Genomic DNA, 12691 nt, shown 5'->3' with positions numbered 1-12691 from the left:
CACCATCCACTAGTCCTGGAAAAAAGAAAAGTTTTGTCTGGTACGCGATAAGGGCCTTCAGCTAGAGGCGGCCATCTTACTGGTCTGCCCCTTGTGGATTTGGCTGGTCTCTGTTGAATGTGTCTTAAATAAACAAGTTTCCCTTTTGGCAATGGTGGCAGACATATGGAATGCAGAGTCTGGCAAAAGCTGTGTCAAACAGGATCCTTGAGCTACTTAGCAGCTAATGTCTACTGTCACTGTCCTGGCTGAGGAAATACCTTCCAACTGGAAAATAAGTCATCCTGCTGCCAAGGGACAAACATATTCATCATTTATTCTACTAGAAGAAGAATGGGCAGTGCTTATTGCTTTGCTGAACAAGGAACTCTTGCATCTAAATTATATTAATCATTAAAGTAGTCAAACAAAAAGTACTATAGAAGATGTTTAACTGTTGTGCTTTGAATACATTTGCAATTGAGGAAGTTATTCGTGATATGTAAATATATTCTTTAGTTCTGCCTGATGGAAAATCTAATGACTTTCAAAAGTGTTAAGTAGCTCTATTTTCTCTTAGTAACTGTGAGTGCTGATGGAAACAAGCTGTTGGGAAGTGGAATTTGGCCAATACCATTTGGTTTCTGGGGATGTTTTGTGTGGTTTTCTGGATTGGAGTTTATACAAGTTACAAATTCTTACTTTACATTACAGTAATTAGTTGTAAAAGTAGTGCTTTAGTTACTGGTGTAAGTAGTTGGTTCCTTTGGGCTAGTGTGACTATTGGACCAATAAAGTCAGTCCCAAGTACTGAGGCCCAAGCGAAGGGTTTTATTAGCACTTGTTGAGCATAGGAAGATTTTACTTGTGTAAAATATGTGCTAGAAAAGGAATCTTTTCATGTATTTTTAAATTATATATGAAGTTTTTGTCTTTCACAAGAAGCATCAGAAATCCTCGTGGTTAATGTATGTATGTTGCAAGGTGTTGAAGGGATCAGGGGAGAAATCACTGTCCTTTTTTGTTTATTTGATTTTTCCCAGTGAATCCCTGAAGGGAAAGCAGTTAGAAATAAAGGTAAAGGAAGATAAAACCTAGTAGAGAGTCTGCTGTACCCAGCCTTTGCTTTAAGGTTTTAATTAAGCCCACTGTTTCTAAGAAGGAACACTCTTTGTTTTTGAATCCTCAGGACTGGAACAGATTCCACTATTGTTTTACTTATCCCCTGAGGATGGGCCTCAAAATACAGTGAAATCTAGACAAATACCATCTCTGACCCCACTCTTTCCAAGTCCTCTGGCGTCAATGGGTGGGGTGATGTGGACCTGTCTTAAAACATGGTATAAGTAGTTATATAGGGAAAAGTCATTGAAAAAGAATATGTGAAGAGAAAGTTTTTTATTTGTGAAAAGTATGAATCCCGATGAATGTATGGGGAGGTTGGATTGAGGGAAGGGAGACTCTAAGGTCCAGACTTAAAATGTTTTGTTGATTCTGTGTGCCAAACACATTGCAAAAAGCTTTATGTGCCATATGTAATTAAAGTCTCATAACTGGGGCCAGCCCCATGGCCGAGTGGTTCAAGTTCCACGTGCTCTGCTTCAGTGGCCTGGGTTCACGGGTTTGGATCCTGGGCGTGGACCTGTACCACTCAGCAGCCCTGCTGTGGCGGTGTCCCACATACAAAATTGAGGAAGACTGGCAGAGATGTTAGCTCAGGGCTAATCTTCCTCAAGCAAGAAAAAAACGAAAAAGAGGAGGATTGGCAACAGATGTTAGTATAGGGTGAATCTTCCTCAGCAAAAAAAGGTCTCCTAACTTATTATACCCATTTAACAGAGGAAAATGAGGCTAGCCAGAGGAAACACAGTAAATTAGGAATGAGAGCTTAGGTTCGGTATTCCTTGATGATCAAGAAGGTAACCACCCTCCACATACCTCACCTGGAATGCTCCAGCTGTTGGAAAATAATTACTGAAAATGGGCAAAGGGACTCTTAAATACAGAATAAAATAACTAGTTAAGCTATCCCAGGGACTTTTAAAATAGTCTGTGTTCTGGGCTGGCCTGGTGGCGCAGCAGTTAACTTCACATATTCTACTTCGGCAGCCCAGGGTTGGCTGGTTTGGATCCCGGGTGCAGACCTATGCACCACTTGTCAAGCCATGCAGTGCAGGCATCCCACATATAAAGTAGAGGAGGATGGGCACAGATGTTAGCTCAGGGCCAGTCTTCCTCAAGCAAAAAGAGGAAGATTGGCAGCAGATGTTAGGTCAGGGCTAATCTTCCTCAAAAAAAAAAAAAGTTTGTGTTCATACAGCAGTATTGGAATAATTTTAAAGGCTATTTAGAGTTGCAATACAGTTTCCACACACCTTGTTAGTATAAATTGCTAAGTTTGGAGATAAAACCAGAAGATTTAAGGGAATTATAACACAGTCTGTTTTAAAACCACCAAATACTCACCCTAGCCTCCTTGTGTGGTGTGTGTGTGTGTGTGTGTAATTTCCTCTTGGGTTAGTGGGATAGGAGGAAGTGGCTGCTCTCAATTTGTAATTCTACATGAAAAATAGAGCTTTGGAATTTATATTGTTTTAGCAAAGAGAGTGAGTTGGGGGAAAAGGTTTTTATCAAGTTCTATGTGTATGTATATTGTTTTTCCTCCTTTGGACTGTTGTAGGATTTCCGGGATGTGGTAGCCCATGCTTCCAGGCAACTTGGGAAACCAGTGATTGAGGACCGGATCCTAAATCAGATCCTGTACTACTTGCCTCAGCTGTATGAGCTCAACCGGGATCTCCTGAAGGAACTAGAGGAAAGAATGTTGAACTGGTAAAAAATGAACTGACCACATATCCCACAGTTTTCAATTTTGGCTGAAGCCATAAGGGCCCTGCATGTGACAGAGAGGTGGTGTTCCTTTCATTGAGTTGTTTCCATATATTGAATTTTCTTGGCAGTTACCTGTAGATTGATCATTTTAGATTGCCAAAATTCACAACCTTGGTGCACTGAGCTCAATACACTTTTAAAGTCTTTGATAATCTTGTCTCAAAAGCAAGAAGGGCCCATATTCAGCCAATTTAACTTCTTATAGGTGACCTTTGATAATCAAGATTTTTGAGACTGAAGGAGTTTGGTTGATACATTCACATTGGAAGTGTTTTAAAATGTTTATCTATCTTGCCTGGAGCTTCAAGTCCTGAAAATCTCTTTGCATTTTAGAAAAGAGGCCATTCACTGAGATAATAGGATGATTGTTGTTTGGTTTAGACACTTTACATATGTATGACATCATTGTAGACACTGTTGATCTCAGAACAGGAAAAGAATACCAAAAGGTTAACTACTTCCATTGGGCTTATACAAAGTAAGCAGAAACTTTGGTGACGTCTTTGGAAATAGATAGAAAATTTGGCCTGGGGGATTGAATTTATTGTTGAAGTCCATGGGGAGCCCAAAATGATTAGAATAACAAAATAGTATCACCTACTTTCATGATAAAAATTTCCCTCTAGATTTTTTTTATCTATAATCCAGAAAAATACCTCTGGAAATATCATGCCTCTGCATGCTGGGACACATGCTAGATAATTGGTTAATACTTAGCTGCAGCCTAAGTATAAAGTAGCACAGAGTTAAGGACCAAGGAATCATCAAAAGATACTTTTTAAAGTCGTGACAGAAATAAAATGTAAATTACAAAGAATTTTCCTGTACATGCTTCATCACTTTTCTTATAAAAGATTATCTTAAAAATTAATCTGAATTGGCTTAATAAGATGTGCATATTTATGCAAGCAAGTGTTATAAAGAGGCTTAAATATAGTTTTTGTTTGTACTAAAAGTTTTCTCGAGGTTGGATCTGTACATGTTCTTAGGCATTCCTAAGAAGCAGACTGAATTGATGAAAGAGGCAGCTAAAACAACAATTATGGAAACAGCTACACTTATTACAGACATAAAAGTCCTTGGATAAGATATTTTCTGCTTATTAAAATACTTTTCTCTCAGGGGTCTTTGAGTTAAGACACATTCTTTGGTTTTAGTATGCTTTCTGAAATAACATTTATTTTTACATTGGCTTTTAATAACAATTGATGAAATATTTCACTTCTGCATCCAACAAGGTTTTGAATATTTATTGTGTGCTAGTCAGCGCTCTATGCATACTGGGAATATCACAGTGCACAAAACATACAAGGCTCTTGCTCTCATGGAGCAGACATTTTAGTGGGGGAAGAACAAAACAGATAGAGAAGAAACATTAGATAGAAGCAGTTTCTCATGTGCAGAGACATAAAATAGAATGATGTGCTAGCAAATGGAATCTGGGTGGCTGAGGAAGGCCCTCTAAGAAGGCAGAGCATTTGAACTGACGTCTGAACGAAAAGAAAGAGCCAGACTTGGTTCCATATTCCCAGGCATGTGAAGCCATTAGTAAAAGTTTGCAAATTGGGAATGAACTCTGTATGTCAAAAGAATATAAAGAAGGCCAGTGTGGTTGGCCAGTGATGAGAAAGAGGGAGAGAAGTGTGAGATGGATCAGAAAGATAGGCAGCAGTGGGACCTGTGGGGCTTTGTAAGCGAAGGTAAGGAGTTTGTTTTTCTGCTAAGTGCCATAGGAAGCCATTGGAAGTCACTTTATGTGATACACGTTTTTGGATTCTTTGGCTGCACAGAAGAATGGGATGGTGGAAGCAAGGGAGAACAGTCAGAGGGCTGGCAGGTTTCAGCCGGGATGTGATGGTGGCAATGGAAATGGGGAAGAGCAGGCATTTGGGGATGTGTCTTACAACAAGAGAAAAAAAGATAAGCTGACGGCATGGATATGGGACTCTGCTCATTGGATGTATTTTGGATATATTAATGACTCCCTTTGTATATTTTTGTGTATCTCTTCTCTATCTTTAGGACTGAACAACAAAGAATCGCTGATATCTTTGTAAAGAAGGGACCGTACCTAAAAATGTATTCCACATACATCAAAGAATTTGATAAGAATATAGCTTTGCTGGATGAACAGTGCAAGAAAAACCCGGGTTTTGCTGCTGTTGTTAGAGAATTTGAGGTATTTATGCTACCATCTAATGCTGACATTTTGTTTGTTTGTTATTAAAGCTTTAATAATTTGCAATTCTTGAAAACAAAACCTGCAAACAAAAAGATATTAAAATATAATCCCTTCAAAATCAAAGAGGGAATTGAACAAATTAAAAGGTGAGAAGTCAAATAGTGTGTACAAGATTTAATTTTGAAAATCTGTCATTGCACGTTGGAATATATTGATGGCTCTCTCTTTTTTTTAAATTGAGGTAAAAAACATAAAACTTACCATCTTAATCATTTTTACATGTACACATTGTTGTGCAGTCAATCTCCAGAACTCTTCATCTTGTAGAACTGAAACTAAATCCTTTAAACAACAACTCCCCGTTCTCCCCTCCCTCAGCCCCTGGGACCACCATTCTACTTTCTGTCTCTATGAATTTGACTACTGTAGGGAACATTTCTTATTTTTAACTCAACCTTTCCTTTTATTCTTCTAACAACTAGTCTACAATAATGGATGGAACATATAATTTATTTTCCTTTAGATAAATAAATAACACAGTTTTAGTGTCAAAGTTAAGAAAAATTAATAACATGTTTGTAGCCAAAGCTTTGTGTTTTGACTCAAAGCTATCAGTGTTCAAGCCTGATTTAACTGGGAGTAAAGTGATATAACACATTATTTAAAAAAATTAGTTTTTAACTAAAATTTTTACTTAAGTCTTTTCCTCCAATTTTGGGTAAAATATGGGTTACTATATATTTTAGTATTTGTCTCTGTTTTGAAACTAAAAATATCAGTGGATTCCAGTCACTCAAAACTAGAAAAGTTTTAGAAGTGTTAAGATATTCCTGATTTCTAATTTGTACAGTAGACAAATAATTAAACCTTAAAACTGTTAGTCTTTTTTCCTCCTTCTTTTCCTCTCTGCTGATGTCTTCATGCTATTAAGAAAGGAAGTGTGAGGGCCAGCCCCGGTGGCCTAGTGGTTAAGTTCAAAATGCTCTGCTTCAACAGCCCAGGTTCAGTTCCTGGGCATGGACCTACACCATTCTGTTAGCAGCCATGCTGTGCTGGTGCCCCACATGCTAAAAAATAGAGGAAGATTGGCATGGATGTTAGCCCAGGGCAAGAAAAAAAAAGGAAGGAAGTGTGATATATAGATACGTAGATAACTATTGCAACTGATAATTGACCCAGGTTTTCATCAGTGTCAGTGAGTTCTGTTGCCTTGGCAGCAGAAGAAAACCTAAGATGGGGAAGTTCGCTAGCTGTCTCGGTTAATGATGCTTGCATGATGGGTGCTTTCTTAATGTGCATTATCATTATAATTCATAATTAGTCTGTGTATCAGGCCTTGGAGGGTCATATTTAGAGAAAAAATAAAATAGTCTTAGCAAATCTGGAAAAACTCCTCCCCACCCATCTGAGCTGTGTAAGAAGCACAGGGCCTCTTAGGATGCAGGGACATTTTCACCTGGCCTTTTTGATACCTCCTCACAATAAGTTCCTGTGCTGGAGAATGGGAGTGAGGCTCAGGAACAGGTGGAAGTGTCTATTGTACATACTAAGGAAAAGAGCTTTAAAGGGAGAATCAAATGTCCTCATGGTCAAGTCAAATTGGTTCCAGAATCAAATATTCCTATATACACTGATTTGAGCACTGCCTTTTATAGCCATTCACCTGAGAAAGAGGGTTACATTCTTCGAGCTTATTGGAGAAGGGATGTTTAGCAAGGTTGCTTTTCAGGTATCTTTGATTTCTGCAGTTCTGCCCACTATCAGCTGTTGTTGTTATGAGTATGTTGATGATAGGCTCTGACTATTATTTAAATCCAGTTCCGAGTCGTTTTATTTCTGCTACCCTACTTTTGGGGCCGTGGATTTCCTTCTTGGATCTTGGGTTTGTTTGTGTTTATGAATACGCTGGCCCACACTCTGTTAAGTGGCAGCTGCTGAGTAGGGTAGGCTCGAATTGGCCTAGAATGCAGACTGCAGCCACAATGTCTGTGAGAGGGCAGTGAACAAGGTTTCCCAATGAGTCAGTGATTTCAGAGATCTGCTACAGGAGAGGGAGGCTAGGTGGTAAAGCAGCTGTGTTTTCACTCTCAGTGTAACAGCTCTGCCTTAAAATAAAGGGAGGTTCTCCATGAATCCCCTTCCAGAGTGGCTGACTAAAGGTTGGCTTCCAGGGCGCTTGAATCTGGGTCCCTTGCTTCTTAGAAAAACACTCGTGTTTACTTTGGATGTCTTGTTCTTTCAGATGAGCCCACGCTGTGCTAATCTGGCCCTCAAGCACTACCTGCTCAAGCCGGTTCAGAGGATCCCCCAGTATAGGCTGCTGCTGACAGGTGGGCTTCCCTGGCAGTTCACCAACCAACCAACTCATGTTGCCATTATGACACTCTGCCTTTCCTAAGAATACCTCTCTTTTTCTGTCATTCCAGTAACCCCTTTACCTCATATATGGATTTATAGTTCCTTATAACCTCATGTATACATTGCCTGAACTGAACTTCTTTCAGTCTGTTCATCCCTGTGTGCATTCTCTGCTCTGGGCATTCATACATGTTAATTCCTTTTGCTCAGAACTAATTTTACCATCCTAACCCCAGAACCCTGCATTGTTCTACCAGATTAATATTAATCCCAAGAATTAATATTATCAATCAAACTCAAGAATGAGGTTTAGAGGGTCACTGCCATATATTTGTCTGTCAACTGTTATGGTCCTAGTCACTTTCTTTGAAGGGTTGTTAAAAGGATTGATTAATGAGCTATGTGCTTAGAATAGTCCTTTGGTCACAGTAAGTTCTAAATAAGTATTAGCTGCTATTAGTACTAACAGCAATATCCTCGTCCTCCTCCTCCTCCTCCTCCTCATCATCATCACCATTATTATGTCTGGTCATTGTCTGTCTATATCTCCTTCTAGATTGTGAGCTTCAAGATTACAGGGCCCTGTCTATTTAGTTTACCACTGTAATAGTAAAAAAAGAAGAAAAGAAAGAAAAAAAAATGCTGTGATTTGAGTGAAGGCACACACTGTTCTCAGGACTTTATATTCATTGACTCTTTAAATCTTCACCATAGCCATGCATAGATCACATTATTATTATTATTATTATTATTATTGTTATTTATTATTCATTTTTTTTTTGAGGAAGATCAGCCCTGAGCTAACATCTGCTGCCAATCCTCCTCTTTTTGCTGAGGAAGCCTGGCCCTGAGCTAACATCCATGCCCATCTTCCTCCACTTTATATGTGGGACACCTACCACAGCATGGCGTGCCAAGCGGTGCCATATCCGCACCCAGGATCCCAACCGGAGAACCACGGGCTGCCAAAGCAGAACGTGCGCACTTAACTGCTGTGCCACCAGGCCGGCCCACAATGTTATTTACTTAGATGAAATGACAGGCTTATAGAGATTAAGTGGTTTGGCATCTCAAAAAGCTAGTATAGTCTCAATACCAAGCATAATATCCAGCACATACTACTGGTCCTTTGGAGTATTTGCTGAAATGTGTTGGCTGTGTAGTGACTTAATACAGATATATTATGTGCAGTAAGTATTGTGTCAAAATGGACAAGAGCATCGAAATTCCACCCCAGCTCTAAATTCAATCGGTTGTAATTTTATGTGAACAGATGTTGAGGGACTTGGTTCCTATTAGTGTTCTTAAGAAATGGCGTGCATGCTTTTTATCCTTAACTTAATCACTTTCTCGTAAGTCAGGAGCTATGTTGAATGAAGTAGGTGAATACTGGAAAGCCAGGATTTCCCGATTTCCCTTTCGGTGAAGGCTCCATGCCTTCTAAGCTTGCCTAGTGAAAGACAAGCTGCTGCTGAGGAAGGCCTGCCTTTCAGCCCCAGGATGGCTACCCTAGATGTTTCTACTTGATTTGAATTTCTAACTGTGAATCTGGCACTAGATTTCTCTCTGGAATGACATAAGGCAAACCAAATAGTTTGAGGATATCCTGTCCATCTGTACTTTCTTCCCTCGGCTTTTGGCAGAGATTTAGAATACACAGGACAAAAGGAAGTACCCATGGATGTGTTGTGTTTTTGCTAGATAAATTCAGTGCTGTATCATAAATGAGCTATTGAATGACTTAGGCTGTTTCTACAGCTGTCGAATGAAGTACTGTTTTTAGTGGCAAAAGACGACTATGGTTTCAAATGCGAGAATGATGGAGCAAGTTTCTGAAATTTTCATGTAAAAAAATTTTTTCCCCACACTGTGCCTGATCTAAGTAAAAAATTTATACACGTTTAATTTAGGTTTCACACTGAGTTTGGTTTTAATTGATTAATAGTGAAATAGCAAAAGCATGTTTTAAAAATTCTCCTTAACAGAACAGATTGCATTTGTTTTATAACCAACATAATATGAACATGGGGTTATTTTTAGTTTTGAGCTGTCTCTTGTTTAATTTTAAAGCCATTTGCTCCCTTTCTTGAATTGGAAAATCTTCTCTATTATTTAAATGATGCACAATACCTTATATATATTAAACCCTCAGGAATTGTGGATTCATTGAAGGGCAAAAGTGGTAAATGGCTTGTTCAAGGTCACAAAGTGAGGACTAAAATTAAAGAAAGAACATAGGCCTTATAAGGAAATAATAGACTTCATATTCTTGTCTGTGCATCTTCTTCCATTGATTCAAATTCTTTTCTTCCTCTAAACCTGATCTGAAGTCCTCCATTCCCTTTGAAGCCATCTCTGATTACTCCTTGACCCTTAGTATCAGTGCAATGTGACTTAGTAAATATTTATTTAATGCCTTGTGAATCTGCTAATATTTGTATGACTTGAATATTGATTTCTTTCTTTTTTTTTTTTTATTTGAAGAGTGGCTCTGAGCTAACATCTGTAGCTAATCCTCCTCTTTTTTTTTTTTTTTTAAGATTTTATTTTTCTCCTTTTTCTCCCCAAAGCCCCCCGGTACATAGTTGTATATTTCGTTGTGGGTCCTTCTAGTTGTGGCATGTGGGACGCTGCCTCAGCGTGGTCTGATGAGCAGTGCCATGTCCGCGCCCAGGATTCAAACCAATGAAACACTGGGCCACCTGCAGCGGAGCACGTGAACTTAACCACTTGGCCACGGGGCCAGCCCCTTGAATATTGATTTCTTAATTTGATTATCAACTCTTTGAGGTCAAGGAGTGAGTCTTGTACTAGTAATTTAGCGCACCCTAATAATCTGGGTCAGTGTTGGATCCCTTGGTTCCAAGCTAGGTTTAAAACATCCCGTTAACCAAAATACCTTTTCCCTAGAGGACAAAATGAGATAGAGAATTTCAGAGATGGTCTCTTCTCCTAAATGAAAGACACATCCAGAGAAGTGAAATGTCCTCCCTGAGGCAACACAAATATTATTAGCTGAAGCACCTGTGATCATATAATCCTAAGGATATATAGGGGTTAATACTAAGGTTTGTCTTAAGTTTTCATCTATTCAAACATGATAATTAACTGGCTCCTCATCTTTGGAGAAACAAGATCAATGATTTAATCCTCCAGACGACTTTGTGAGGCTAGTATTTGATTTCCGTTTTAGAATTTGGAGTAACTCCAAGTGCACACAATAAACAGGAGCACAGAGGAGGAGTGAGACTATAGGGGGCAACTCGTGACAACTTTGATTTATTGAGTTTCAGGCAGAGAAAGGGAAGGATTCCTGCCTGATGGTGTAAGTAGATCTGTGCCGCCTTCCTTACTTGGGAGGAGAAGATTGAGAAATGCAGAGATGAAGTGCAGATAAGACAGAATAGTTTCTTTTGGAATCCTCTGACAGAAAGGTGTGTGGAAATCCCCAGATACAGCAGTCCTGCCCTTACTATTCAAACAATCATCTTATTGTCTTGTGTGTTTTCTTCAGGACATAATTTGAGTTTCTGCTGGGTATTTTACTTAGGCTGTCACTTCCTTCATTGTAGTAAAAAACTTCCAACTAAATTCTTGGTAGTATTTTTTTTTAAGCTCAACTCAAAATAGGATCAAAGAAAATGCATGTTATGTAATGAAATGCTTAAGATCAGAATTTTTTTAAAAAATAGTAAAATTAAGTAAGTGATTTACTTAATTTAAGAAGCAAAAGTGTAAATTTTACCTTTACATCACCTATTCTCAAGGCCAGTGGGTCTAGCCAGATCTTTAAATCTGTGTGGGGCCCGAACCTGTTTAGAGTTAGGAGAAATGGGAATCTTGAAGCAGTAATGAGGAAGTGAAGAAAGAAAACAGACACTGCTATAGGAGCCGCATTAATTTTTTACCACTGCTTATTTCCTTCCTCATGTCTTCAGGATACAAACTGTCCTTATTATCCTAACTCAGTGTCTGGCATAGATTCTGGCAAATAACAGGGACTTATGTGCACATAACTGGCACATAACCTAAACTGAAAGTCTAGGGAAATAAACCTTGTTCCTTTTTATAAGGTTGAGAATCCCTGTGTATGCCGTGGTGCCAATGAATATTTCATGGATGGAAGAATCAATAAATTGCTTTTAAGAGTAAGAACATTCTTCCAGTTACCAAGGCACAAAATTGTGGGAAGGATTCTGACATACCTCCCTTTCCTTGCCTTGCCTCCCTCGTAAGATCTGCTGACCAATTTTCCTCTGCTTCTGCTTCCTGTTCTTTCCATTTCCCTTGTTGTGCTCCAGGCCAGGCCTTTCTAAACTCATGCCAAATTGTGGCAGTATCTTCCTACTGGTCATGCTGCCTCTTATCACTCCCCATGTAGCCTGGCACACCATAACTTAATTTCTCTTCCAAGGACACCACAAAGGAAAAACACACTCCTCCTGTGTCTTCCCTTTGCTCTCACACTACTACTGATGCGGGGTCGGAGAGCCGAGGAGTCGAAAGAAAGATTTCTTGGACTCTCAAGGTCTGGCAGTAGTGCTCTTTTATTTAGAGAATAGTGTGGAATAGCATGGGGACAGGACCCATGGGCAGTCAGAGCTGCTGCGTGGGGACAGGGCCCACGGGTAGGAGGAGGTGCTGCTGCCACCACTTCTGCTGCTGCCGCTGGCATGGGGACAGGACCCATGGGCAGGCAGAGCTGCTGCTGGCATGTTGCTGCTGCCGCTTCTGCTGCAAACATGAGTGGAGAGTAAGGCTAATTTTAAGGCATAGGTATGTGAGCCATCTCTTTACAAGACAAAGGAAAGAACATGTAAAAAAGTTAAAATGGTATCAGTGCAGGTGGGGTCTGGTTGTTGGGTGATCCCATGACTTTTAGATAAGAATCAAATTGGATTAAGTAAAGGTCAGAAGCCACCACCCTAAATCAGTTACATGAGATTGCCAGACAGTAACCAACTTAAGTTCTTGCCTTCCCCATTAAGAGTTTCTAGAGACAAGGTCATCTCCCTTCTTTCACAAATGCAAATGTCTCTCAAAGGGCAAGCAAATTCCAGTCCTCGGAACCTGCCTCTCATCTGCAGTTTTAAAATTAACTAGCCTAAAATCCTCATCACTACCACACTCACAACACTTCTGACACCAGATGTGTGCATTTTTTCCCACACCGAGCAATTCTCTTTGACACCAGCTGGGTGTCCTACAGTTTAATTCAATTCTGACACTATCTACGTGGCCATAGTGTCAGATCCTACAGATTAAAAACTCAGTTCCACA

General features: G+C 39.5%; 1 protein-coding gene across 2 annotated transcripts in view; it reads left to right on the top strand.

Annotated features, from left to right (window-relative positions):
• FGD6 (FYVE, RhoGEF and PH domain containing 6) overlaps positions 1–12691 on the top strand; it is a 106879-nt gene that overhangs the window by 60113 nt on the left and 34075 nt on the right. For both annotated transcript variants that reach the window (XM_070599517.1, XM_070599516.1), the window contains exons 6-8: positions 2660–2811; positions 4894–5050; positions 7296–7383. In XM_070599517.1, coding sequence (XP_070455618.1) covers positions 2660–2811; positions 4894–5050; positions 7296–7383 — 397 coding nt within the window. The remainder of the gene's footprint in view (positions 1–2659; positions 2812–4893; positions 5051–7295; positions 7384–12691) is intronic.

The sequence above is a fragment of the Equus przewalskii genome, chromosome 29 (assembly GCF_037783145.1).
Source record: "Equus przewalskii isolate Varuska chromosome 29, EquPr2, whole genome shotgun sequence".
NCBI lineage: Eukaryota > Metazoa > Chordata > Mammalia > Perissodactyla > Equidae > Equus > Equus przewalskii.
Note: the sequence above shows the minus strand (reverse complement) of the source record. Positions and strands in the feature narration are given on the sequence as shown.